Consider the following 27,158-nt stretch of genomic DNA (forward strand, 5'->3'; position numbering starts at 1 on the left):
CCGGGTGCATCGCTTTTCCTCTCTTTGTTTCTACTCTCTACCCCCGTCTCTGACCTGGCCCACACGATCTTAGTCCCTTTCCTACAAGTTTCTGAGTCTCAACTTTCTGTTCTGGGAGAAAACAGAGTACAGACCCCGGATAAGCAAGGCGGTTGATGTAAGGGGCCCAAGCCACCTAAAGGCGGCCGGCGCTTGCACAAGGAGCTGCGAGCCGTCGGGGCGGGGCCGGGCTGTCGGGGGAGGGCTTCGGGGAGGCGGTGCTGCAGCGGCCAGACCCCCCAGCCTCCGACAGCTCGGCCGGCACCCTGAAGCTGACGGAGGCCACAGCGAGGTGAGGACCCGAGCCCTTGGGCCCAGCTTCTCAGACTCCACCCCATCACCTTCTCCGGGACCTCCTTGGGCTCCCAGGGTCCCTCGATGTTGTCTCCTTTTCTCTTCTCTTCTTCCTCCCTGCTGCGACCCGCCCCTCCTTGTGGCCCAGCGTCTGCCCCCTTCCTCCTTGCCCTCCCCCAAGCCCACGCTGCCCCTTTTGGTCACGCCCGCACCTTCCACTTCATCCCGCAAGCACCTCCTGGCTCCCAGACAGTGCCCGAATGCCCTTGAGCCCAGGACTGAGTCACCAAAAGAGTGCATTCAGGGCCCAGAGGCTTAACACCTAGCCCTGATGAGTAGGGGACACCACCATAGACAGACAGGCCAGAAGACACTGGGATGAGCAGGGAACCCTGGCCCAGAACTCAGGAGAGCAACAGGGCTAAGAACAGTGGGAATAGAGCCCAGCAGCAGAGGTCAGGCGAGGGTCAGAGGTGGCCAGAGCCACGGACAGAACTTCAGACTTGTCTGGAAGATTGGGGCCAGAGAAGCTTTATAATACAGAGCAAACACAGAGGTTGGGGACAAAGGTAAATTTAGGTGGAGGTAGAGTGAGGTAGGGACAAAGACCGGGCAGAACTTAAAACTCTGGGAGTGCTGAATCTGAGATGGACGCAGGGTTTGGAGCAGGATTAGGGGTAGGCCAGCCCAATGGGGCAGGGCTATAGAGACCTAATCACAAGGGTAGGGGGAAGGCAGGCTCAGAAAAGGAAGGTCTAGAAAAATGTGTGTGTGTGTGTGTGTGTGTGTGTGTGTGTTTACACTACTGAGTTAGGGTTTGTGTGTCTTTGTGTTTTCACACTGCTGAGTCTATGTGTGTATGTGTGCATTCACATGGCTGAGTCTGTGTGTATGTGTGTGCGTGCGGGTGCACACGTGTTCATGCATATACTCAGGTAGGGAACAAAGAGCCTCTTGGGCTGCCTTTGGTCACTCGTTGGCATGACCAGGTCCTCCCATCTCTGTTTCCTAGGTGGCCTCTGCTCAGGCCAAGACCCCACACATTGGGACTAGCGGAGGCCCTCTGGGCAGCCTGACTACAGCAGGCAGGATGTGGGGGTGGCCAGGCTAGAGGGACAGGAAGGAAGTCTGAGGGGAGACAATAGGTGGAAGGGGAGGAGGAACTGGGAATGGCCAGGATTAGGATGTCCACCCTGAACCTCTGCTCTGGAAACCCCGTGTGAGTGGTGGAGTCCATTGCTCCTCCCTCTCTGGCTTGCCCCTCTCCTGTTTTACTCAGCAGCTGGATCTGGCCACCTCAGTGGCCTCTGGTTCTTCATCTCCTTGCCTTACCCTGCCCCACAGTGGGGCGTTTTGTTCTGTGCTCCCTCAGCTGAGTGCTCAGACGGCAGGAGAAAGGCTCAGAAGCAGGCACTTGGGGACCAACACAAGCGTGGGTCTCAGTTTCCTCAGTTCCTGTCAGGAATTGAGTTTGCTCGTGTGCTCTGGCATGGCTCTGTCCCCAGATCACAGCCTTTGGGCATTTTTCCTTAAAAGAAAACTGGAGGCCGATAACCCCATCCAGGCCTCAGTCTTTGGGGTAGGGAGGGGGGAATCTCAGCCTGAGCCCTCGCTTCACCCTGCACCTCCCCCCAGCAATGGCCTGAGAGCCCATGGCTGCCCCTCAGGACCTGGACATCGCTGTGTGGCTGGCTGCGGTGCATCTGGGGCAGTATGCAGACACTTTCCGGCGGCATGGCCTAGCTACAGCTGGTGCGGCCCGACGCCTGGGTCACGAGGAGCTGAGGCATTTGGGCATCAGTGCCACTGGACACCGGAAACGCATCCTGCGCCTGTTGCAGGCCGACTCTGCTGTGGGCTCCCTGGATTCTCAGCTGGATAGTACCATGGAGCCAACTCCCAGCCCAGGCCCTGATACCCAACCCCCCAAGCCCGTGCCTAAGCCCAGAACAGTGTTTGGGCTCAGTGGCCCCGCCACTGCCCAGAGGCCTGCACTGAGCCCTATCTTCTGGGATCCAGAAGTATCCAGGAACTCGGAGTGCACCCAGAGGTCTTCTCCTGGCCTTCCTTCCTCCTCTGAACAGCTTTCAGCCCGGAGTCCCGTGCAGATGATGCCCAATGCCATCTATTTTGGCCTGGACTTAAGAGGCCAGGCCCAGGCAGCTCAGGACACCACGTGAGTTGGTTTGCTACTTAGGGATCTGGTCCTGAGGAGAAGAAGAGATCAACAGGGCATGAGGGCTGGCCTCCGTTAGTAACCAACAGAATTTCCTTTCAGGACTCCAGACAGTTCGCAGGCAACTGTCCCAACCCCGGCGATCAGGTCTACAACAGGCACAGGTAGGCGGGTTGCTGGAGAGGATTGTGCCGCCCCCCTGCATCTCAGACGCCCCCATTTAATCCTCTCTTCCTTTTCAATACTGCTCTCCTCACCCTGCCAGTGCACATCATGGATCCTGGTTGCCTGTATTATGGTGTCCAGCCTGTGGGGGTCCCAGGAGCCCCTGACAGGAGAGATGGCAGAGGTGTCTGTCAGGAAAGGGCAGAACCCAGGTGAGTACTTGGAGGGACAGAGGTGGGAGGACGAAGGAAGCTTAAGGAGCATTCAAGTTGGCCATGGTGGCCGTGCTTCTAGTAACAAGTGGCAAGCAGGCACCCAGGTGCAGGACATAGACAACTGACTCATTTTTGCTCCCAGGCAGACAGTGAATCAACGGGGCAGACAGACCACAAGGGAAGGACACAAGCAACTAGATACACAATTAAAATTCAAAAGTAATTTTCCCATTCAGCAAACACTGAGCACTGTGATAAGCCAGATAAAGACACTTAGAGAAATTGGTATATACAGAAATCCCCCCTTTTAAAAAAGAGTCTCAGCGGGGCAGTGGTGGTGCACACCTTTAATCCCAGCACATGGGAGGCAGAGGAAGGTGGGTTTCTGACTTTAAGTCTAGACTGGTCTACAGAGCAAGCTCCAGGACAGCCAGGGTTACACAGAAGAACCCTGTCTGAAAAACACAACAAGACAAAAAGTCTCTTTTTTTTAAAGATGTATTTTTATTTAGTGTGTATGGGTGTGTCTGTACACCATGTGTGTACCGGGTGTCCTTGGAGGTCAGAAGAGGATGTCAGGTCCCCTGACACTGGAATTATAGACAGCTGTGGGCCAGGCCACCCTGTAGGTACTGGGAATTGAGCCCAGGTTCCCTGGAAGAGCAGTAAGTGCTCCCAACAGCTTAGCCATCCTGATCTTACAGGAAGATAGTTAATAAATGTTTTTGTTTGCTTGTGTGTTTGTTATTTTTCAAGACAGGGGTTCTCTGTGTAGCCCTGGCTGTCTTGGAACTCACTGCATAGACCAGGCTGGCCTTGAACTTGGAGAGCCATCTGCCTCTGCCTCCCAAGTACTGGCATTAAAGGCCTGTGCCACCACTACTCAGCACTTTTTTTTTCCTGAGCCAGGGTTTCTCTGTGTAGTCTTAGCTGTCCTGGACTCGCTTTGTAGACCAAGCTGGCCTCGAACTCACAGCAATCCACCTGCCTCTGCCTCTGTTGGGATTAAAGGTGTGCCACCACTGCCAGGCATTTTGTTTGTTTGTTTGTTTTTAAAAGATAGATTTATTTATTTATTTATTTATTTATTTATTATGTATACAGTGCTCTGCCTGCATGACAGAAGAGGGCATTAGATCCTTTATAGATAGTCGAGATCCACCACGTAGTTGCTGGGAATTGAACTCAGGACCTCTGGAAGAGCAGTCAGTGCTCCTAACCTCTGAGCCATCTCTCCAGCTCCAGCAATTGTTATTTTTTTATACAATGTAGTTGAACAGGTGTAGAGAGCTGAGGGTGGAGGAATTAGAAAGGACTATAGCTTCTCAGCAAGTTATTGGACCATTCAGGGGGAAACAGGGCTGAGGAGACAGCTCAGTGTGTGAAGCGTGAGGCCCTGAGTTCAGATCTCCTGGAGAATCATGCAGAACCTCGGGAGCAGCGTGCCTTTAAAAGCTCAGTGCCAGAACAGTGAGCAGGCTGACTCCTGGAGCTCTTGGGGCAGCCGCTCTAGGTGAACCTATGAACTCCAGGTTCAGGGAGAGATTCTGGGTTTTTTGTTGTTGTTGTTGTTTGTTTATTTGTTTGTTTTAAAGGTGAAGAGCAATTGAGGATGACAACTGATATTAATCTGTGGGCTGTATGCACTTGCACGCACACACACACACATATAGACACGTACACAGGTATACGAGAGAGAGAGAGAGAGAGAGAGAGAGAGAGAGAGAGAGGAAGAAGAGGAGGAGGAGGAAAAGGAGAGAGGGAGGAGGAGGATATAGAGGATAACATTTGAGCAACGAGTTGAAGGACCTGAGTTGAAGAATTGGCTGTGAGAGTTCTGGAGACAGTGTATCCTAAGCTGAGGGGATGGTGAGAACACACCCTGGGGAGATGCAGGCGCAGTGCAGAGGCTGTGGAGTGCCTGGGTCAGGTGCGTCTGACTTAAAGGGAGTGATAGCAAAAGTAAAGGGGCCCCCATGGGTAGGCGCTGTAGGGATAGTCACTGCTACACTTAGTGACATGGGAAAGCCATTGGGGGAGTTTTGACATAGGTTGTGAAAGGGCCCTTCTGTTTGCTTTGCTGAGAATGATGTGGAGGCAAAAGTGGCAGAGCAGGTTAAGAGGGTTTTTGCAGTAATCTAGGGGGGAGATCTGAGAGGGCAGTGATGGGAGTGGAGTTGGTGGCAAGTGGCTCATGTGACGTTGCTCTATGAGAGGAGCAAGCGTAGCAGTCAAGCGTTAACTTCGAGGGCTTCAGCAGGAGCCTCTGCTGTCCTGAATGGCAGCTACTAAGCACGTGTGATTACTGAGCACCTGAGACGCTGCGCTGGTCTGCTTTGAGAAGAGCTGAAATGTAAAGCATCTGCCAGAGCTTACTAGAGGAATACAACATACACAGGGCACAATAGCTTAGCAATGTTTTCATGCGCGTGGGATGTATGTTTACATGGACATATATGTGTGCACAGGTGCACTTGCCCATGCATGCGTGTGTGGACACCAGAGAATGACATCACTTGTCTTTCTATTTTTTTATTTTATTTTATTTTTTTTTGTGAGATGGATCTCTCACTGAACCTGGAGTTAACAGTTTGGCTAGGCTGGCCAGCAATTGAACCCTGAGGAGCCACCTCCCTCGGCTCCTCATTGCTGGCCTATAGACATCCTCCAACGGGATGCCTGGCTTTTCATGCATGCTTGGGATCTGAACTCACGTTGCTGTGTTCATGTAGGGAGTACTTTATCCACTGGGCTATCTCTCCAGCCCTATCTTAGTGATTTTTACACTGACTACATACTAAAACATGTTTTGGATATATTGGGTTATATAAAGTATGGCCCACTAAAATTAACTATTTTAAAAACATTTAAAAAGTTATTTTATGTGTGTAAGTGTTTTGGCTGCATGTACATCTGTGCTTGACTGCTTGTATTTGTGTACCAGATGCACGCCGGTTGCTCACAGAGGTCAGAGAGGGTGTTGGATCCCCTGGAACTGGTGTTATGGATGGTTGTGAGCTACCATGTGGGTGCTGGGGATCAAACCAGGGTCCTTTGCAAGAGCAGCCAGTGCTCTTGGCTGTGCTGAACCATCTCTCCAACCTCAATATTTCTTTTTTTTTTTTTTTTCAAATGTTGCCAAGTTACGTATGTAGTCCTTGCTGATTTCTGTTGGATAGCATGGTTCTGAGCACCAAAGAGTTGATGAAGTTGCGGTCTGAGACAGGAAGACTGTGCGTCAAAAACAGGAGGGAGGAGAAGGGCCAGGAGCTCTGCTTCAGACACGAAGCTTGAAGTGTTTAGCACATCCAAGAGTCCATGACAAATAAGACCACTGACCACATCTGCCTGTCGTTTGGGTGGGCTACTCTGAGCCAGAGATTTCAGTATGGAAACTATCAGCATTTAGAGGGAGTATGGGGGAGAAGAGGGTCCAGGCCAGAGCCTCTGTGCTCTCCTACACCCAGAGGTTTGAGGAAGAGGAAGAAAGAGCCATTAAACAGACTGGACCAAAATAGCCAGAGAAGGAGAAGGCAAGCTAGGAGAAGATGATGTCACTCACTGAAGGCAAGGGAAGGTTGTCTGAGGGGAGGGAGGCCAACTGGAAGCTGCTGCTGAGCGGGCTGAGACCGAGACCTGAGCTCCAGAATCCTGGAGGGCACTGGGGACTGTGACAAGGAGTGGTCAGGGCGAGAGTCTGATCAGTGCCTTTAAGAAAGACTAGAAACCAGGCGGTGGCGGCGCATGGCACGCCTTTAACCCCAGCACTCAGGAGGCAGAGGCAGGTGGATCTCTGTGAGTTCAAGGCCAGCCTGGGTTAGTTCCAGGACAGCCAAGTCTACACAGAGCAACCTTGTGTTGAAAAACCAAAAATAAATAAATAAATAAATAAATAAGGAGGAACAGAGAGTAGTAGAAACAACAGACAATATCCCTGCATTCTTTTTTTTTTTTTTTTTCCTGCAAAGAACAAAGATTTGGAATGACTGTTAATGGCAGAAGCGGAGGGAAACAGACAGTTTTTATACTGGATGTTGTATGTGTCTGTGAGTGACTAAGAGCAATTTGGTGGAGAGGTGTATGGAGGGGAAGGGGAGAAAAGCTGCAGGGGTGTCTTGGTGTAGGTGAGAGCTGTGGGATGAGGCGCATGGAGGAGAGCCTGGCTGTAGACAGGTGTTTATTACAGTCACAGGAGGTAGGCAGAGCATGTGTGTGAAATTGGATTGATATGGCGCTGTGAGTCTGTGGGGTTCTTGTCTGATTGCTTCAGTGTCTCAGTGAAATAAGAAACAGACAGGGTAGAGTAGTGGTTCTCAAACTTAGTTGTACCACAGCCTGGGAGCTTTTAAAGCTACAGGTGCGTGGCCCTAACTCCCAGAGATTAAAATGTAAGTGCCGGTGATAAAAACCCACGTGCTGATATTCTTTTAAAGCTTCCCAAGTTTTAAAAGCTGAGGCTGAGCACCACTGGAATAATAGAGGGCTTGACCCAGTTGCAAGAGGACTGCGCAACATGCACGCACACTCAGGAGGAAGCTTTGTGGCCACCTTTTGGGCTGCCAGCTTCTCTACCTCATTTATTTACAAAGCAGAGGTTGTGCCTGCCAGACACGCTGCAGGTGCTACGGGCAGGCATAGGAAACTTACCAAGAGATGGTCGAAGGCGCTTGGTTTGACTTGTGTTCTTCCCCCCTTGCACCCATAATGCTCAGCAGGCAGGATCTGGAGACACGGGAGGATGCTGGTTACGCCAGCCTCGAGCTACCTGGGGACTCCGTTCTTTCGCTACCCACCCAGGATGCAGAGGAGACCAGTGATGACCTCATTTCGCCTTATGCCAGCTTCTCCTCCTCAGCAGATCGTCCCATGCCTCTGCTCAGCGGCTGGCTGGACAAGCTCTCACCTCAGGGGTAGGGTTGCTGGGAAGGGAAGGGAAGGGAAAGTAAGAGGGATGAGAGGGTAGAGGACGGGCTCTAGGGCCCTGTGACCACCCACAGCATGTAGTCCTAAACACTGAACTGACCTTAGTCTCTTCCTTGTTCAGAAATTATGTGTTCCAGAGACGGTTTGTGCAGTTCAATGGGAGGAGTCTGATGTACTTTGGCAGTGACAAGGTAAGGGACTGGAACTGCTACATGGAAACCAGAGAGAGAAAGGTAGGGAGGGCTAAGAGAGGCTGAGGACTAGAAGGATCGGGAGCCCATGGGAGGCGGACGGATACAGCTGCCTCCTTGTCAGCGTCTGAGGTAACTGACTCGGCAGCTGTAACCATGCCGACTGGGATGTTGGTCTCACGAAAAGTTCAGTGCGTGCAGCTCAGTTCCTGTCCCCGTGGGTCACTGGGTTTTCTTTTTAGGACCCCTTCCCCAAAGGTGTGATCCCTCTGACTGCCATCGAGATGACCCGAAGCAGCAAGGACAACAAATTCCAGGTCATCACCGGCCAGAGAGTATTTGTGTTCCGCACGGAGAGTGAGGGTGAGTATCAGAGCCCCCCCTCCTCCCCGAGGTTAGGCCAGGAGGGAAGGCTCAGTTAGAATACATCCCGCTGACCATCCCCCCCCCCTCCCCAACACCAGCTCAGCGTGACATATGGTGCTCCACACTGCAATCCTGCCTGAAGGAGCAGCGTCTCCTGGGCCACCCCCGGCCCCCTCACCCACCACGGCCCCTCCGCACCGGCATGTTAGAGCTGCGCGGGCACAAGGCCAAGGTGTTTGCTGCCTTGATCCCCGGAGAGCTGGCTCTGTACAAGAGTGAGCAGGTAAAGAGGGTTGGGCGTGGGCTGTTGAGCCTGGCTAGTGCCTCGTGGAATCTCACAGTGTTGTGTGCCCCTTGACCCTGCTAGGCGTTCTCGCTGGGCATTGGGATCTGCTTCATTGAACTGCAAGGCTGCAGTGTCCGGGAGACCAAGAGTCGAAGCTTCGATCTGCTCACACCCCATCGTTGCTTCAGGTGGGGCCTAGACTGGTGAAAGGCAAGGCTAGGGTCTTTTCGAGGGAGGTCACGTAAGGTGCAGAGGGCTGGAGGCCTCCTCCAAAGGATGTTGATGGGTATAAATAATAAGATGATGAAATTCAACGAGGCATGGACAAGGTGTCAGGAAAGGAAGGGGATGTAGCTGGGCGGTGGTGGCGCACGCCTTTAATCCCAGCCTTCCTTCGGGAGGCAGAGGCAGGTGGATCATTATGAGTTCGAGACCAGCTTGGTCTACAAGGGAGTTCAGGACAGCTAAGGCTACACAGAGAAACCCTGTCTCGGAAAAACCAAACAACAACAAAAAACAAAACAAAACAAAAAACCATGCACAAAACCCTGAGATTGACCCCTGGCTCTGCATAACTCAAGCACAGTAGTGCATGTCTCTCATCCCAGAACTCAAAGCCAGAGAATCAGGAGTTCAACTATATAGCAAGTTTGAGGCCCACCTGAATAGATGAGTCTCTGACTAAAAAAAAAAAATCTGGCCCAGAAGTGACCTCTAGTAGCTCTGGTAGGAATAGCCATTGGGATAGGCCGTGGAGGGAGGTCCAGGCCCATGGACTGGCTGTCCACCCCTCAGCTTCACAGCCGAGTCTGGGGGGGCTCGACAGAGCTGGGCGGCCGCTCTGCAAGAAGCAGTAACCGAGACCCTGTCTGACTACGAGGTGGCTGAGAAGGTCTGGTCCAATCCTGCAAACCGGCACTGTGCAGACTGCAGGGCCTCCCGGCCAGATTGGGCTGCCGTCAACCTGGGCGTCGTCATCTGCAAGCAGTGTGCAGGTGAGAGGTGGGCCTCAAGCAAAAATGGGGAGGAGAGGGACTCCGGGTGGGTGGGTGGGTGGGACGCAGGCGGGACTCGGAGTCGTGTACCTCATGGCTTTCACATACTGACAGGTCAGCACCGGGCCCTGGGCTCCGGGATCTCCAAGGTACAGAGCCTGAAGTTGGACACGAGTGTCTGGAGTAATGAGATAGTGCAGGTAAGGGGCCAGAGGGACGAGGATGGAGAGGAGTGGACAGGGAGGAATGGGTCCAGCTCGCGGACTGGGCTGTTTGGAGACCCTTGAGTTCTGGTCACCGGTCTGTGCCTCTTGTCACCTTGTAGTTGTTCATTGTCCTGGGGAATGATCGTGCCAACTGCTTCTGGGCAGGGGCGCTACCCCCAGGTGAAGGGCTGCATCCAGATTCAGCCCCCGGCCCTCGGGGAGAGTTCATCTCCCGGAAGTATAAGCTGGGTCTCTTCCGGAAGCCCCACCCTCAACATCCGGACCACGGCCAGCTTCTCCAGGTAGGAGGAACAGGTTTAGGGTTGGGAGGTAGGGGGGGTAGGAGGTGGGAGGGTGGGGGCTTAGGGGGTGGGGGAATGGTGGGGTGCAGTCTGTATTGTAATGCCTAGAGCTGGGTAATAAAAGCTGCCTTTGGTAATTCAAGACAACGCCCGCGGATGCTCTTAGATTGTGCATGAGGCTGACAGAGATCTTTCCTTCCCTTGTAGGCACTGTGTGCAGCTATGGTAGGACCCAACCTGCTAAAGAATATGACCCAGCTTCTCTGTGTTGAAGCCTCGGAGGGGGAGGAGCCCTGGTCCCCTTCAGCCCTCAATGGCAGCTTGCTTAGCCTTCTACCATCAGGTCATCCTCTCAAGTAACTCCTCTCTCTCCCTAGGAGTTCTCAGTCCCAGTTTGTGACTTGATTCTTTGTGTGTGGGGGCAGGGGCTCATCACCCCATTGCCCTATCTATGGCAACGGCAGGCATGGCAGTTTCCCAACTCCTCAGACTTCCTGAGGTCAAAGGATGACTGATGAGGGCCTGAGGTCACTGCCTGTAAAAGTCAAGGTCGCCCAGGTGTTAGTACTCTACCATCCTGACGGCATCCATTTGCATCCTCCTGGGGGCTCAGTCTTACTGCTCAAATGAGTGATTGGTTTAATGAGGTTGGCTTCCATTTGTCAGGCCAAATAGGCCAAGACACTGAACAGATGGTGATGCTCTGAAGTGCCCAACTAGAGCTGCTCGCCTGGTTGGGTGGCTGGTGGGGAGAGAAACAGGCCAAGCACCAGGATAGAGGCCTCCCTTGTCATGTTCTCCCAGTCTGGGAAGAGTGAGGGAGTCACCCCCTACCCCCCCGTTATGCTGCATTCCAGGCTGCTGGGGGAGCTGGATCCCATGGTCTGGTCCCATTGGCTGCATTTTCTGAAGGGAGTCATGCTGTTCACATGATCATCTGATCACTTCTTCCCCTTGCAGACTCCTCCCCTGGAGTTTACAATGAGGTGGTGGTGCCGGCCACTTACAAAGGATTCCTATACTGTGGTCCCATCAGCAACAAGGCTGGAGCCCCACCCCTTCGCAGGGGCAAGGATGGTGAGCATGGGAAGGCGGGGAGACAGGGAGAGAGTAGGTTAGGTGCGCATGTGCTGCAGAGGGACAGGAGGACAGAGCCGGTATAAGAAAGTGCTTGGGAGTGGGCTGGGCTGCTGGGGAGGAGGGAGGGGCCAGGTGAGGTCACAGTACTAGATGACAGTTAAAAGATTCTGGTCTGGGGGCTAGAGAGATGGCTCAGAGGTTAAGAGCACTGCCTGCTCTTCCAGAGGTCCTAAGTTCAATTCCCAGAAACCACATGATGGCTCACAACATCTATAGTGAGATCTTGGGCCCTCTTCTGGCCATGTAGAGCACTGTATACATAATAAATAAATACGTATTTTTTAAAAAATAGAAAGATTTTGCTCTGAAGTCAGACTACCTGGGTCAAGTATCGTCTCTGCTCCTTCCTACTCGCCTGACTCAGGCACCACACCGCTCAGATGGCAAGTTTTCCCATCTACAGAACAGCACTGAATATAAATCCACCTGTTAGAGTTATCAGCCATAGGAAGAAAGCCTGACATGAAATGAGTGTGCTGGTATGGGGACTGTGACAGTTGGGATGACAGCTCCTCCGTCTCTCTTCCACTTAGCTCCTCCCCGCCTGTGGTGTGTGCTGGGAGCCGCCCTGGAAATGTTTGCATCAGAGAGCAGCCCTGAACCCCTCAGCCTTCTCCAGCCCCAGGATGTTGTATGTCTGGGTGTAAGCCCCCCACCTGCTGATCCAGGTGACCTTGACAGGTGACTCTGCTCTCTCCACCCCTGCTCTTACTAGTGCCCAGCCTGGCAATCACCTCATTGTCCCCTGCTGCCCTCCTGACCTGGTCTTCTCTGCAGGTTCCCTTTCTCCTTTGAACTCATCCTCACTGGTGGAAGAATCCAGCATTTTGCCACAGATGGAGCAGACAGTCTGGAGGCCTGGGTCAGTGCAGTGGGCAAGGTGAGGAGGTCAGACCCCTCCACAGCAGCTCGTGATGTCCTCCTTTCCACCTCCTCCCACCATGCTCTCAGCCACTAACAGGCCAAGTTGTCTGAGTACTTATTCCATGACAAGCCCTGTGTTTTAAGGAGTGCCCACACGAGGCTGGAGAGATGGCTCAGTGGTTAAGAGCATTGTCTGCTCTTCCAGGCGTCCTGAGTTCAATTCTCAGCAACCACGTGGTGGCTCACAACCATCTATACTGAGATCTGATGCCCTCTTCTGGCCTGCAGGTGTACCGGCAGATAGAGTGCTCATATATCTCATTTAGTTTTCATAACAACCTTTGGAGGTATTTTAAAAATACTTATGTAATGTATTTCTTTATTATGTGCATTGGTGTTTGTGCAAATATGTCAATTGCCTGCATATTTATCTATGTGAGGGTGTTGGATCCTCTGGAAGTAACAGGTAGCTGGGAGCTGCCATGTGGGTCCTGGGACTCGAACCTGGGTCCTCTGGAAGAGCAACCATCCACTGAACCATCTCTCCAGGCCTCTTTGGGGATATTTTTAAGTGATATATTTTATGGAAGGAAACTCAGTCTCAGAGGTTAGGGATTCATCTGGTCAGGGGCAAGGAGCTAAGAGGCAGCAGGGCATCGCAATTCAAGCCCCAGTCTCTAGAGCTCGTGACCCTGGGTTCCAGCCTCTCCCCACAGGGCAGCTGCTCCTTACTCTCGCTACCATCTTCCTGCCCACAAGTTTTCCAACAGGCAAAAGCTCCTTTTTCCCCTCCTTTGGTTAAACAGGGTCTTGCTATGTAGTTCTGGCTAACATGGAACTTGGTATGGAGAGCAGCAGCCTGGCCTCAGACTTTAAGCAATCTTCCTACTTCTTCTCCCCACCCCAGCCCTGACCCCAACACCGACATACAAGGCATGTGCCGTCATGGCCAGCTATGAGCTACCTTCATATATCTTACCTTCTCCAGACCTCAGCAGGTCGGTCCCTACAACCTAGCCTTCTTTCCTGGAAATAAAACGTTTAGGCTCAGAGCCAAACATGCTGAGATCTGAGTCCCCACCCCTCAGCCCCAGGAACTCTTCCCTGTCTGCAGAGTGGGTGTGAAGACTCACCCTAGGGACGGGGATTAAATGACGTGTGAGGCCCACACACAGTAAGCCTCTCTTATCTGTGGGTGTTGAAATAATGGCGGTGGTGATGCTAATGATGACGAAAGTCTCTCCCACCCCTAAGACAGCTTTTCCCTAAGTTCTGTTCACCTTCAACTTTTCACCCCAGTGCCTTCCTTCCCTCTTAGTGACTTCTTAGAAGTTGTGTGCAGCCTGCTGTTCCTCCTTAACTGCTTACGGCTGCCTTCCCCGCCTAGGCTCTCCTGAGCTGCTCCCCTGACGGTCACTAGCGACTTCTCAAGCCCAGAGGCCAGGAGCCATTTTCTGGCCTCCCCGTGTCATCTCTGCTGCAGCTAACACTCTGCTCACTATGCGGATTGTTTGTTCACCTGATTATTTGTTCCAATACATCATAGCAACTCGAGAGGAAGCATTTTGAATCTTTCATAGCAGTTAGAATGAATTTATTTTTTATTTTTTAAAGATTTATTTATTATGTACACAGTGTTCTGCTCGCATGGATGCCTGCACGGCAGAAGAAGGCATCAGATCTCATCATAGATGGTTGTGAGCCAGCATGTGGTTGCTGGGAATTGAACTCAGGACCTTTGAAAGAACAGATAGTTTTCTTAACCTCTGAGCCTCTCCAGACCTTAACTTCTTAACCTCCAGACCTCTAGGATGATTTTATTTGTTGAATCTAATTATAGAAGCTAAGGGATTTGAATATCTTTCTTTCTAAATAGTTCCTACATTTATTTATTTTACTTTAAATATGTTTGGCATGTATGTATGTATATATGTATACAGTATGTATGTGCAGTGCCTACAGAGGTTATAATAGGGCATCAGATCTGGAACTGGAGTTGAGGATGCTTGTGGGCCACCATGTAGGAGCTAGGAATTGAACCTCTGCAAGAGTAACAAGTGCTCTAAAACACTGAGCCATCTCTCCAGCCCCCATCTCTATTTGTTCACCTTAATTTTCTAGCAGTTAATTTTTATTATTTTTAATGAAAGTGTTGGTGGAAGATTGGACCTCTTAAAAACGAAGTCCTCCCCCCCCCAAAAAACAAACAAAAACAAAAACTAAAAGCACCCCCTAGTTTTTTTTTTTTTAACCCATGTAGCTGGAACAGAATTGCTTTGAGTGGGATCCCGAAACATCCCCCATTCCATAGTGTCTTGAGGGAAGGGCTGCCCGAAGCATGGCGATTCTTCAGTAGTGCCTGCCGGCTGCTCACTCTTATGCTCCCACCTCACACAGAGAGCGGGACAGCCGCCTAGGGGTTTCCCTTATGCCGGAGCAAATTGAATGAATTTTTTTCTCTGTCTTCTGTCCCCTCCATCTCTCCTTTGCTCTCTCTCCATCACACTCCCCCCGCCCGTTTCTTCTGCCTCCCTCTCATGGTCCCTCATTCCCATTTACTTCCCCGACCCCTTGTCTCTGCCCCATTTTTCCCTTCCCACCCTTGTCCGCCTTCTGCTTCCGCAGTGGTTCTCCCCGCTCAGCTGTCACCAGCTGCTGGGCCCCGGATTGCTGCGGATGGGCCGCCTGTGCCTACGGTCGCCCTCCCACGCAGGCCTGGCCCCCGGACTCTGGCTGTCAGGGTTCGGCCTCCTTCGTGGTGATCATCTCTTCCTGTGCCCAGCACCCGGCCCCGGTCCCCCTGCTCCTGAGGATATGGTGCATTTACGGCGGCTACAGGAGATCAGTGAGCAGGGGTGTGGACAGGGCTAATGGGTGGCTCTGGGCGAGTGCAAGACTGGACCTTTTATTATTCCGGGCATTCTTATGGGAGAAAAAGAGTGTAATCGTTCAGAGACAAGTTCTGAAGTGAAACTACCTAGATTCAGACACTATTCTCATCAATTCCCAGCGGTGTGTCATCGGAGGAGTTACCCGGCTTTTCCGTGCTTTCGTTTCCTCATCCTAAAATGGCCAATTATAGTAAGGCCTTCTTCCAAGGGTTAGAGTGAGGTTCAAATAAAGAAATACTTAAAAATGTTTATCACAGAGCCTGGCAGGAGGCAGCCTGCAGGTATTCGATAAGTGTTAGTTTTGAGTTGGGGACTAAGAGGCAGGACTATGCATCTTCGCTACTGTCTTCTAAAAGAGGAACACCCTAGAATAATGCTGTAAGACTCTGGGAACAAGTGACCTGGGTTTTAGCTATTTTCTAGCAAACAATATAAGGCAAATTACTTAACCTCTGAGCAATCTCGTGTAACACAGGTGTAAGAGTGTAGCATTGTTTGCAAGGCTGCTAACCTGGGACTTACATACCTTAACTACTAGGATGCTGCTGATAATAATATTCAAGGGTTCTCCTACAGGTGTGGTCTCTGCAGCTGACACTCCAGACAAAAAAGAGCATTTGGTCCTGGTAGAGACCGGAAGGTAATGTTCTACACATGTGACCCTTTGAACCCAAGCTTCCTCTCCTCACCCCTTCACTGCCAGCTTCCTCAAAGTTGCTTCCCCGTTTAGGGAACTATCTGGGCTTGGTGTTGCTGCCCCCTTCTGGTAGCTCTGGGAAGTCAGCTCCGGGTGCGCCCCTGCTGACTGATCACCGGAGCGAGGCTCTAACTTGGGCCTCTCGGGTCTCAGGACCCTGTATTTGCAGGGGGAAGGCCGACTAGACTTTGCAGCATGGAACACAGCCATCGGGGGTGCTGCTGGCGGGGGTGGGACAGGGCTGCAGGAGCAGCAGATGAGCCGGGGAGACATCCCTATCATTGTGGACGCTTGCATCAGCTTTGTCACACAGCATGGTGAGTGGGCACTGGTTGACACTGAGTCAGTGGGAGGGGCTGGAGAAGCCAGGTGTGTGTGTGTGTGTGTGTGTGTGTGTGTGTGTGTGTGTGTGTGTATGAATTACCTGAAAAATGACACCAAGTGGCTATGTGATTCTCTGAGCCATCTCAGAAATCAAACCAACGATCCTCATTTTCCAGCCTAGTGTGACAGTGAGATGGCACAAGTCAATCAATGAGTACAGGGCCTGGCAGTCTGTCCCTGCTCAGAGGTGGCACTGGCATAGAGCGTGAGAGGAATACAAGAAATGTGAGGACTCAGATGTGGTGGACTGAGAGGAGGTGTCTATGAGGCAAGAGCTAAGCTGGGCAGGCCACAATATCTCTGAAGGTCTGAACAGAATTTTTCAGTGAAGGAGAGAGTGTCTAGGACTGCAAGCGGTGTGCTGAATTCTTTATGGAGTCTGGCCTGATGAATCTACGTTCCCTGTGAACTTTTTTTTTTTTTTGAGGCTGGATATAGGGAGGGAAAAAGGAAAAAACAAGAAACAACAAAAAACAAAAACAAAAAAATGTCATAGAAAACCAAGGAGGTTACAGGTCCTGGGTTCAATCTCCAGCATCAAAACCAACTAAGGAAGTAAACAAAAGCAAACAAGTAGGCCTGTTAATACAGGCCTGTAATTACCACCACTCGGTAATAGGATGCAGAAGGATTCTAAGTTCAAGGCATCCTTAGGTTATGAAACAAGTTCAAGGCCAGCATAGGCAACTTAGTGAGACCTTATCTCAAAAAAAAAAAAAGGGGGGGGGGTCAGGTAGTGGTGGCGGTGCAGTGCTCGCTTTTAATCCCAGCACTCAGAAGGCAAAGGCAGGTGTATCGCTGTGAGTTCGAGTCCAGCCTGATCTAAAAAGTGAGTCTTGGACAGCCAAGGCTACACAGAGAAACCCTGTCTCAAAAAAGAAAAACAAAACAAAACAAAAAGTTGTATTTTTACCAGTCAGTGGGAACAGCATTTTCCCTACCTTGGCAGTAACCTCATCCAGTGACCTCCCACTCACCAGTCTCCTCCATCCCTTTTCAGCTTCTCTAGTATTTATATGAAGAATTCAGTCTGAGGCCCCAAGAGGAAGCCCTGGGGTGGACATGTCCCGTGCCCCCCCCACCCCCAGTGAGCACTGCCACACTCACTTGATAGACACTGTTCAGGTGCTACCATGTGGCTGTCAGTGAGGAGGTGGCAGTGACCAGGGACGGTCCCCCAAGCCTCATAGATTGCTGGGAAGATGGGTATTAAGAGAACAAACACCATCAGCCCGTGTTATTTGCAGGCATTATGTCCTATAAAGACACTGCAAACACTTAATTGCTGAATGCTGAATCTCAGCATCTCCCCCAGGGGAGAGACAGGATTAGAGTCCTCTGAACTTCTGGCACAAGATATTTTTTTTTTCCGAACCAATACAAAAACAAAACAAAAAACCAAAAAGACCCCAAACCACCACCGCCACCAAAACCCCACCATATTTGGTATGTTTTGTTATGTAAAGATGGTTTATTTAAGATATATGATTGATTCATTGACACTCAACTCAAGGCCAAGATCAGCACAGACTTATACCTAAGTGAGGCTTATATAATGCTCTCTGTAAGCCACATCACAGGATTCTTTCGCTTTGAAACACAGCATTTCAACAGTCTACAAATTCAAATTCTGGAGGGGGCTTTTTTTTTTCTTTTTTTTTCTGAGACATGGTTTCTCTGTGTAGCCTTGGCTGTCCTGGACTCAATTTGTACACCAGGCTGACCTTGAACTCATAGAGATCTACCTGCCTCTGCCTCTGGAGTGCTGGGATTGGAGTAGGAGTGCTTGTTTATTTGTTTGTTTGGAGACAACATTTCTCTGTGTAACAGCCCTGGATGTCCTAGACTCACTTTGTAGACCAGGCTGGCCTTGAACTCATAGAGATCCACCTGCCTCTGCCTCCTGAGTGCTGGGATTAAAGGTGGTGTGTGCCACCATGCCCGGCTTGCAGAGGGCTTTTTAAAACAGCAAAATCACCAACAGAATGAAAAGGAAGGCATAACTAAACATTTCACTGAGGTGGGGATATAGCTCAGTTGCAGAGTATGTGCCTAGTAATGTGTGAGGCCCTGGCTTTCATCCCTAGTTCCTAATATATATATATATATATATGTATGTATTTGTATATGTATATAATTTGTTTATAACCTGAGACCTTAGCTAGAAGCATGTGTTGAGGGAAAATTGATGATTTTTGTTGTTGTTGTTGTTGTTTATTCTGTATATGATCACAAGTTACTGCGGAGGTACCAGAAATACACATGGCCCTTAGTAGCCACAGTATACATCTGAATATCCAACCAATGAAAGACAGAAAATTTGAAAATATCTCAGTGACTATGTATACTTTTTTTTTATTCTTTACATTGTATTTGGTATTATAAACCAATCCAGAGATGATATATGTATCGTTATATGGAAATACATCACTTTATGTAAGAAACGTAAGCATTCATTGATGTTGTTAGCAGCCACATACCATGGGGCGGTTCATAGAGGGGCTGCTGGGTTGCCGTCAGTCACACAGTACTGAACAGAGACTGCTGTTGTTTCCAGGGCTCCGGCTGGAAGGTGTATATCGGAAAGGGGGTGCTCGGGCCCGCAGCCTCAGACTCTTGGCCGAGTTTAGGCGGGATGCCCGGTCAGTGAAGCTCAGACCGGGGGAACACTTTGTAGAAGATGTGACTGACACACTCAAACGCTTCTTTCGAGAGCTTGATGACCCCGTGACCTCTGCTAGGTTGCTGCCTCGTTGGAGGGAAGCTGCAGGTACTTCTAAGACCCGATGGGAATTGCCATCTTTCTCCGTTAGCACCCACAAAGCTCTCTTGTGGAATCTGGGATCCCCTTTCCCAACATTCCCCACCCTGGGTGATCATCCTGAGACTTGGCTTGGGGAATGTCCTAGTTTGCTTTCTATTGATGTGATAAACCGTCAGGAGCAGCAGGGGGCGTATCCCTTTAATCCCAGCACTCGGGAGGCAGGAGGCAAGTGGGTCACTGTGAGTTCAAGGCCAGCCTAGTCTACAAAGTGAGCCCAGGACAGCCAAGGCTAACACAGAGAGACCCTGTCTCGAAAAACTAAAACTAAAACTTAAAAAGAAAAAAATCATGACCAAAAGCAACGTGGGGCAGGCGGGGGAGAGTGTTGGGGTGGGCTTATTTGGCTTACCATTTCCCCATCACAATCTATCACTGAGACAAGCCAGGGCAGAGACTCAAGAAGGGACCGTAGAGGCGTACTGGCGCGCTCCCTGTGGCTTGCTCAGTCTTTTTTCTTACCCCTGCTCATGGGCGGCACCACCCACAGTGCACGTTGGCCTCCCACGTCAATCACTAATGAAGAAAATGCCCCAGCAGACATGTCCACAGGCCAGTCTGACGGAGAACAGTCTGCTGCAGGTCCCTCTGCCCTGGTGACCCTAGTTTTGTGTCAAGTTCACAAAACTAACCCGAGACAGGGAGGTAGGAGGCAGAAAGAGATGCGTCCATCCTGAGTCTGTTTCTCACAGTATCCCTGTTCCTCTCCAACTCTCCTCCCTTCCGTGCCTAGACCTTCCCCAGAAGAATCAGCGCCTGGAGAAATACAAAGAAGTGATTGGCTGCCTGCCTCGAGTCAACCGCCGAACACTGGCCACCCTCATTGGGCATCTCTATCGGTCAGTTATGGCCAGGCCCTGCCAGCTTCCTTTCCTGATTCTTCATCTCTTCAGACCAATGCCACACTTTCACTCCTTAGTCAGTTTCACTAATAACAATGGCTGGTATGTGAGGGTGTTGCCTCAAAAAGTCCAGAGGACGGGTTTGGAGACTATGTAGACTTAGGTTTTAATCTGGCTCTCCTGTTCCTGTCATGTGACTTTAGCCTTGGTCTGCTTGTTATTTATTTTTCTTTTTTTAATATTTATTTATTATTATGTATACAGTGCCCTGACTGCATGCACACCTGCAGTCCAGAAGAGGGCATCAGATCACATTATATAGCTGGTTGAGCCACCATGTGGCTGCTGGGAATTGAACTCAGGACCTCTGGAAGAGCAGACAATGCTCTTAACCTCTGAGCCATCATCTCTCCAGCCTGGTCTGCTTGTTTTTAAAAGGAAGCTGATGTAATGAAGTTTCTACCTGATAGGTTGTAGGAAAACGAAGTGAAATGATCCATGTGAAATACTTAATCTAGCACATGGCAATGTTATAACCTCAGAAATGATTAGAAATAAGCATAATTGTTAACTTTTTTTTATTCATCCATGCCAGGTAAGGAATTGGCTGTAACAAATCAAGATTACTAAGATGCAGGCCCACCTTTATCCTTTGTTAGGAGAAAAGGGTTTATGGTGTTGGGTACATCCCTGGCTGTGTTGCGTGGGGAATACAATATCGGAGGCCTGACAAATACAGGACTACTACCAAATCCAGTCTCTTGCCTGGGTTTCCAAATAAAAGCCCGTCAGGTATAAAGTCACACCCTAACGTCTGCCTGTGTCCTGTGGCTTCTTTTGTAGTACAGCAGCTGACCTGAGAGGCAGTGTATGGCCCGAGGGCCTAAAATATTTATGACCTGTCCTTTACATAAAAACTGTGTGTACCTGCCCTGGTAATGATCACCCATACCTTAAATGTGTCGCTGAGATATCTAAAGCTCCTGAGGCCAATGCTGTCTTATCGACTGACATATCCCCAGCCTGTTGCCTAGACCCTGGTATACGGAAGAGATGCAGTAAATGTCCGCTAAGTTAATGGATGTGTCGGTGAAGCAGTACCCTTGGGCTGGACCCATGACTCCGGCGCCTTCTCTCTCCGCAGGGTGCAGAAGTGCGCGGCTCTGAACCAGATGTGCACACGGAACCTGGCCCTGCTGTTTGCACCTAGTGTGTTCCAGACGGATGGGCGGGGGGAGCACGAGGTTCGGGTACTGCAGGAGCTCATCGACGGCTACATCTCCGTCTTTGAGGCAAGGCTTTCCCGACCCTGCCGTACCCCTGTGGACTCAGAGTCTAGACCCTCATCCCGGGAGTCCTAGCCTACCCCTGCACTGGCAACCTCCTCCCAGAATCCTGGAGGTCCCTCTCCAACAGCCTCAACCCCAACATCCTCTCGCTATTGACTCCTGGCTCTTCAGCCTCCAACCCTCTCATCTAGTTCCCTTTTGACCCTGTCATCTGCCCTGACTTCCCTCCTTTCCTAGTAGCCCCTGACAGAACGTTTGGCCTTTTGCAGATCGACTCGGATCAGGCAGCTCAGATCGACCTGGAGGTCAGTCTCATCACGACATGGAAGGATGTGCAGGTAACATGCCCTGACTTTAGACTGCAGCGTGGGGCAGGAGGGACACCACTGACGGAAATGCACCTCCTGGCCACTAACGGAAGCTTCCTTTCAACCTGTTTTTCTGCACATCAACCCTTGGCTCTTTGGGGGAGACAAGGGTTATCCCCAAGAAGGAAGTGCTTTGGGCAGAGTGTTTGTTCCAATTATTCCCCCATGGAGTTCTTCAGTACAGCCCTTTCTCTGAGATAATGAGTATTTAAACCAAGGACCTCGCACAGCCTGGGCAATCATTCTATCACTGAGATTACTGCCCAGCACCCCACTTTTTGTCTTGTTTTGTTTTTTGAGACCAGGTTTCTCTGTGTACCCTTGGCTGTCCTAGACTCACTTTGTAGACCAGGCTGGCCTCAAACTCACAGCGATCCACCTGCCTCTGCCTCTTGAGTGCTGGGATTAAAGGCGTGTGCCACCATTTCTAAGTATAGGAGATCTCAGGAAAGCCAGCCCATGCCTGTAATGCTAGCGCTTGGTCTGTGTAGATCAAGTTTTGCCACATAGAGCTCTGCAGGCCAGGGATGGAAAGGCAGGTCAGATGGAGTGCTTGCCTAGCATGCATGAGGCCCTCAGTTGGATCCCCAGTACCACACGAAAAGCCTGGCGCGGTGGCAGCACATGCCTGGAATCCCAGCTCTTAGAAACAGGAAGATCAAAAGTCTCAGGTCGGGGCTGGAGAGATGGTTCAGTGATTAAGATCACCAGCTGCTCTTCCAGAGGACCTGGGTTCAGCCGGGCGTGGTGGCGTATGCCTTTAATCCCAGCACTCGGGAGGCAGAGGCAGGCGGATCGCCATGAGTTCAAGGCCACCCTGGTCTACAAGACAGCCAAGGGTATACAGTGAAACTTTGTCTCTAAAAACAAAACAAAAAACATTAACAACAGACGACCTGGATTCAATTCCCAACACTCACATGGCAGCTCACAACTGTCTGTAACTCCTGTTCCAGGGGATCTGACACCCTCTCACAGTCACAGATGCAGGCAAAACACCAATGTGCATAAAAAGTAAAAAAGCAATAACAAAACAAACAAACAAACAAAAACAACAACAACAAAATTTTTTTTTTAAAGCTTAAGGTCATCCTCAACCACATAACAAACTGGGCCACCCTAGGTCTATACGAGACCCTGAGTCATACATAATTCAAAGCCAGTTTGAGACCTTGGGGGATATGGGGTGGGGCAGGAAGAGTATTGTATAAAATACAATAGCAAGTGCTGCTGAGGTCATCCTGTGTTCCAGGCACCTCTAATCTCATGTTCGTACCACACAACTCCATAAAGTAGGCAGTCTTTTTTTTTTTTTCCAAATAAAGAATTGAGGCTCTTGAATCACTTCTTCACAGGAGGTCCTAGTAGGTGAGTGATAGGGAAGGAACCCAGGGCGTCTTGACTACAAACCTCTTCTTGCGGCCACCGTCTCGCACTGTCTAAGGTGTTACCATATGCAGCTAAACATGATGCAGTTGCCGCACTTCTGAAGTTCTTTCCGAGGCCCAAGCCATTGTTGGGAGTGAGGGCTGGAAGGAGACCTTTGTTGGGGGAGGTCAGCATTCTTCCATCTACTGTTGAAATCTCCGTGTCCTCTTTAATCCTCCCTCAGTTGTCCCAGGCTGGAGACCTCATCATGGAGGTTTATATAGAACAGCAGCTCCCGGACAATTGTGTCACCCTAAAGGTCAGTCTTAAGGGACTGGAGGGGGAGGGGATAAGGGGAGCAGGAGCAACGGTGTAGTCAGCATGTGTGTGTCCTCCTGTCTGCGTGCTAGGTGTCCCCAACACTGACCGCCGAGGAGCTGACTAACCAGGTGCTGGAGATGCGAGGGACAGCGTCAGGGACAGACTTGTGGGTGACATTTGAAATTCTTGAACATGGAGAACTCGGTGAGTTGGGCCGTGTGTGTGTGTGTGTGTGTGTGTGTGTGTGTGTGTGTGTGTGTATACATGTGACCAAGGTTGCCAATGACTTCTCTGTTAGCAAATGTAATGGACGTTTACTAGACAGGTCATCCCACAGAAAGATGTTCACACTGTGGATGTACCTTTCCTCAATCCTCTCTTGGTTTCAACAAACGTTTCCCCCCCATCACAGGGGAGGCTCCTTTTCCCCCCTTTTGCCCTGAGTGAAGTATTAGATGGGCCAAGAGTCAATCCTGGGTCCTCTCTTCTTTTCTACCTACCTTCTTCCCTGTTGTTTTAACTGACGCCCAAACTAACTCCGGCGGGCTGGAAACTCACCATGTAGATCAGGCTGGCCTTGAACTTATGGAAATCCTCCTGTTTCTTTCTCCCACGTGCTGTGATGACAGTTATACATTACCATGCCCGGCTGACAGCCCCAATTTTTATCTCTGGCTCAGGTCTCCTCTCTGCGCTACAGACTCACATATCCAATTGCCTCCTTGACGCCTCGCCTTCTCATGGGCGTTTCAGGGTCTAAGACTGTTAGGCCCTCCTTCAATATAAAGCCCAAGCTATAGTCTGGGTTTTCTTTTACAGCAAATAGTACCACGGTTCACTCAGCTATCAAGTGCAGAAGCCTAAGAGTCCTATGCTGACCCCTCTCCACCTTTATAATCAATCTACCAACTAATTAGTCCTATTGATTGCATTCAAGCCCATCACTTCTCTCCATTTCTGTTGTTTCCACCACCCTAGTCACAGTCACCGTTACCTGTCCGTCTCCCAGCAGGAAGCGCTGAAATGTGTGGCTCTAGCCTGGGAACAGCTGGACAGTGTTCCTCTTTGTCATCTATGTATTGCCTCGCTACAATCTGTTTTCTGAAGAGCAGCCAAATGAACATTTCAAGATAAGCCAGATCACGCCATGGCTATGCTCAAAACCTTCTCATGGGTTCCTAATGAACTGAGACGAAACCTCAAGGTTCTTACCATGGCCTGCAAAACCTTGAGTGGGTGGCTGTTGCTTATTTCTGAGACATCATCATTAGCCATCCTCTAACCTGTCCCTTTGCCAGAGCACAGGCCAGAACGCAGTGCGCCACCATGGTATTGAACATGCGTACTTGGGAATGGAAGGCAAGCATGCACTACTGAGTTACACACGCCTCTAGTCTGGCCATATTTGCTGTTTAGTTCCCCTAGGAATAATTCATTAACTCATGGCATTTGTTCTTACATTTCATCTTACAAGATTCTATCTGAGGCTGTGCACACCGGAAATCCCAGCAGTAGGGAGGCAGAGGCAATTGGAAGACAGCCTGTCCTATTTAGAGAGTTCCAGAAGAGCCAGAGCTACATAGAGAGCTACATTGTCTCAAAACAAAGAAACAGCCCAAGCCCAAATCAAACAAATAAAAAAGATCACCGGGGGTCTTAGGCACAGCCTGCTTTGCCTAATCTTGCAAACAGATTGAGCCTTATCCACAAACTTCTAACAGGCCTTGCCTGACTGGCCTGCCTCCGTTGCTCACCTGCTTTTTCTCTTTGTTCCTTTGTTTTTCTGTGTGCCTCTTAAATATCATTTATTTCAGAGTATTATTGGAGGCTGGAACATTGGCTCAGTGGTTGAGAGTGCCTACTGCTCTTGCAGAGGACCAGAAATTGGATCCAAGTACCCATACTGAGCGGTTCACAAATTGCTAGTAAATCTAGCTTCCAGGAAAACACACCGCGCGCGCACGCGCACACACACACACACACACACACACACACACACACACACCTTTATTTTTTTTTAAGACACTACATTACTGGTCTCTATTTTGCTCAACTACCTGTTTACTGTTGGCTCCTTCGTGAGCCTGTAGCTTCAAGAAAGCAGGCCATATGTGTCATTCTCATCATTGTATCCCAGGGACAGCATGGCTCCTGGCATAGCATCCGGATTAAAATAAATGTCTGTGGTTAGACAGGTGGATGAATGAATGAGGAACTAGAGGAAGATGAGGTTGGGGCTCTGGCTTTGGCTAGTTTTTGTGATGATTATCACTTGCCTGAACATTTCCCCTCAGAGAGGCCATTGCACCCCAAAGAAAAGGTTCTTGAACAGGCCTTGCAGTGGTGCCAGCTTCCAGAACCCTGCTCAGCCTCTCTGCTCCTGAGAAAAGTCTCCATGGCACACGCTGGCTGCCTCTTCACAGGTGAGCCTCCTCCCTCAGCCCAGCATTCCCTTGGCCTGTCTCCCGCGAGCTTCCACTCAGCACTGCCTCTTTTTGTGCCCAGGAGTGCGTCGGGAGAGCCCACGGGTGGGACTGCTACGGTGTCGCGAGGAGCCACCTCGATTGTTGGGTAGCCGATTCCAGGAGAGGTTCTTTCTGGTGCGCGGCCGCTGCCTGCTCCTGCTCAAGGAGAAGAAGGTGATGCCCTGGGCCTAGAGGGGTGAGGTCTTGGCTGGCCATTCAGGCAGCAGGAGTCATAACGGTACCAACCCCTGGCACCACAGCCCAAGTCTCATTGTTTCCCTGACCTTGATCACACGCCCCAGTGTACCCATGATTCCCTGCTCTCCCTAACCCTGGCGTTCTTGTACCTCTCAATCTTTCTGCCTGGGCCCATGTTCTCAGAGCGCTAAGCCAGAGCGAGAATGGTCTCTGGAAGGTGCCAAGGTCTACCTGGGAATCCGCAAGAAGTTAAAACCTCCAACACCGTGAGTTTCCCTCCCTCCCTGTGACCTGGGGTTTCCCTGTCATCACCTCTCTGGCTCTTAGTTACCCTACCACGGGTCCCCTTTGTCTTTCAGGTGGGGCTTCACTTTGATACTGGAAAAGATGCACCTGTGAGTACTTCCTAGCTACCTTCCTCTCTGCCTCTACCCTACTCCCCGTCTGTCTGCCCGTCCATCCGTCCATGTGTATATGCATGTGCTCATGCGTGTGGAGGTCAGAGGTCAACTTCAAGTGTCATTCAGTTGGACCTAGGGTGTGCCAAGTTAGGCAAGCCTGACTGGCCAGCGAACCTCAGAAAGCTGCCCATCTCCACCTCCCTAGCCCTGGGATAATAGGCACTAGCCACCAAGCCAGCTTCAGCTTTTTTTTTTTTTTTTAATAATGCACATGGATTGTTCTGCCTGAATTTATATCTGTGTACCATGTGCATGCCTGGTTCCCACAGAGATATCAAATTGCCTGGAACTGGGATTACAGATGGTTATGAGCCACCATGTGGGTGCTGCTGGGTGTTGAACCCAGGTCCTCTGGAAGAGCAGCAAGTGCTCTTAACCACTGAGCCATCTCTCTAGTCCTCTTCTTTTGTTTTGTTTTTGTTTTGTTTTTTTTTTAGACAGGATTTCTCTGTGTAGCCTTGGCTGTCCTGCAACTCACTCTCTAGACCAGGCTGGCCTTGAACTATAGAGATGTGCCCACCTCTGCTTCCCAAGTGCTGGGATTAAAGGCATGCACCATCACAGGCTAGTTTCCCCTTTTTCGACCTGGGTGCCGAGGATCCAACCTCAGTCCCTATGCTTGTATGGCGAACACTTTATACCAACTGAGTTATCTCCCTAGCTCTGCCCTGTCCTCTCCCACCATCTCCTTCTCCAGCCCTTCATGCCTAAAGCTACATCACTCACTTTCCTGAATCACTCTGTTTGCCCACAGCTGTCTGTCCTGCACTGACGAGGATCAGATGTGGGACTGGACCACAAGCATCCTTAAAGCCCAGGTGAGGAGAAGGAAGAGGCCTCTGGGGACCAGCCACACCCCTCAGTGCCTCCCAGGTCCACCGGTGCCAACAT

The 27,158-nt window shown here is 50.5% G+C and overlaps 1 protein-coding gene across 4 annotated transcripts in view; it reads left to right on the forward strand.

Moving 5' to 3' along the window:
• Nucleotides 1-237: 237 nt before the first annotated feature.
• The window catches only part of ARAP3 (ArfGAP with RhoGAP domain, ankyrin repeat and PH domain 3), a 28,864-nt gene continuing 1,943 nt past the window's right edge, over nt 238-27,158 (forward strand). For 2 of the 4 annotated variants that reach the window (XM_084779421.1, XM_084779423.1), the window contains exons 1-30: nt 269-331; nt 1,969-2,509; nt 2,612-2,673; nt 2,775-2,886; nt 7,602-7,799; nt 7,934-8,003; nt 8,246-8,366; nt 8,468-8,652; nt 8,737-8,843; nt 9,451-9,650; nt 9,765-9,850; nt 9,976-10,158; nt 10,366-10,501; nt 11,119-11,235; nt 11,832-11,979; nt 12,076-12,178; nt 14,788-15,007; nt 15,630-15,693; nt 15,904-16,067; nt 18,692-18,904; nt 19,689-19,794; nt 20,942-21,089; nt 21,356-21,424; nt 23,067-23,141; nt 23,233-23,347; nt 25,438-25,566; nt 25,649-25,782; nt 25,990-26,072; nt 26,166-26,201; nt 27,022-27,085. In XM_084779421.1, the coding sequence (XP_084635547.1) occupies nt 1,986-2,509; nt 2,612-2,673; nt 2,775-2,886; nt 7,602-7,799; nt 7,934-8,003; nt 8,246-8,366; nt 8,468-8,652; nt 8,737-8,843; nt 9,451-9,650; nt 9,765-9,850; nt 9,976-10,158; nt 10,366-10,501; nt 11,119-11,235; nt 11,832-11,979; nt 12,076-12,178; nt 14,788-15,007; nt 15,630-15,693; nt 15,904-16,067; nt 18,692-18,904; nt 19,689-19,794; nt 20,942-21,089; nt 21,356-21,424; nt 23,067-23,141; nt 23,233-23,347; nt 25,438-25,566; nt 25,649-25,782; nt 25,990-26,072; nt 26,166-26,201; nt 27,022-27,085 (3,972 nt within the window). In that variant the 5' untranslated portion in view covers nt 269-331; nt 1,969-1,985. Of the gene's footprint in view, nt 332-1,968; nt 2,510-2,611; nt 2,674-2,774; nt 2,887-7,601; nt 7,800-7,933; nt 8,004-8,245; nt 8,367-8,467; nt 8,653-8,736; nt 8,844-9,450; nt 9,651-9,764; nt 9,851-9,975; nt 10,159-10,365; nt 10,502-11,118; nt 11,236-11,831; nt 11,980-12,075; nt 12,179-14,787; nt 15,008-15,629; nt 15,694-15,903; nt 16,068-18,691; nt 18,905-19,688; nt 19,795-20,941; nt 21,090-21,355; nt 21,425-23,066; nt 23,142-23,232; nt 23,348-25,437; nt 25,567-25,648; nt 25,783-25,989; nt 26,073-26,165; nt 26,202-27,021; nt 27,086-27,158 lie in introns of all 4 variants that reach the window. The other 2 variants (XM_084779424.1, XM_084779422.1) reach the window with 2 other exon arrangements.

Source organism: Acomys minous (genome assembly GCF_964271855.1).
Source record: "Acomys minous genome assembly, chromosome: 4".
In the NCBI taxonomy this organism is placed as follows: domain Eukaryota; kingdom Metazoa; phylum Chordata; class Mammalia; order Rodentia; family Muridae; genus Acomys; species Acomys minous.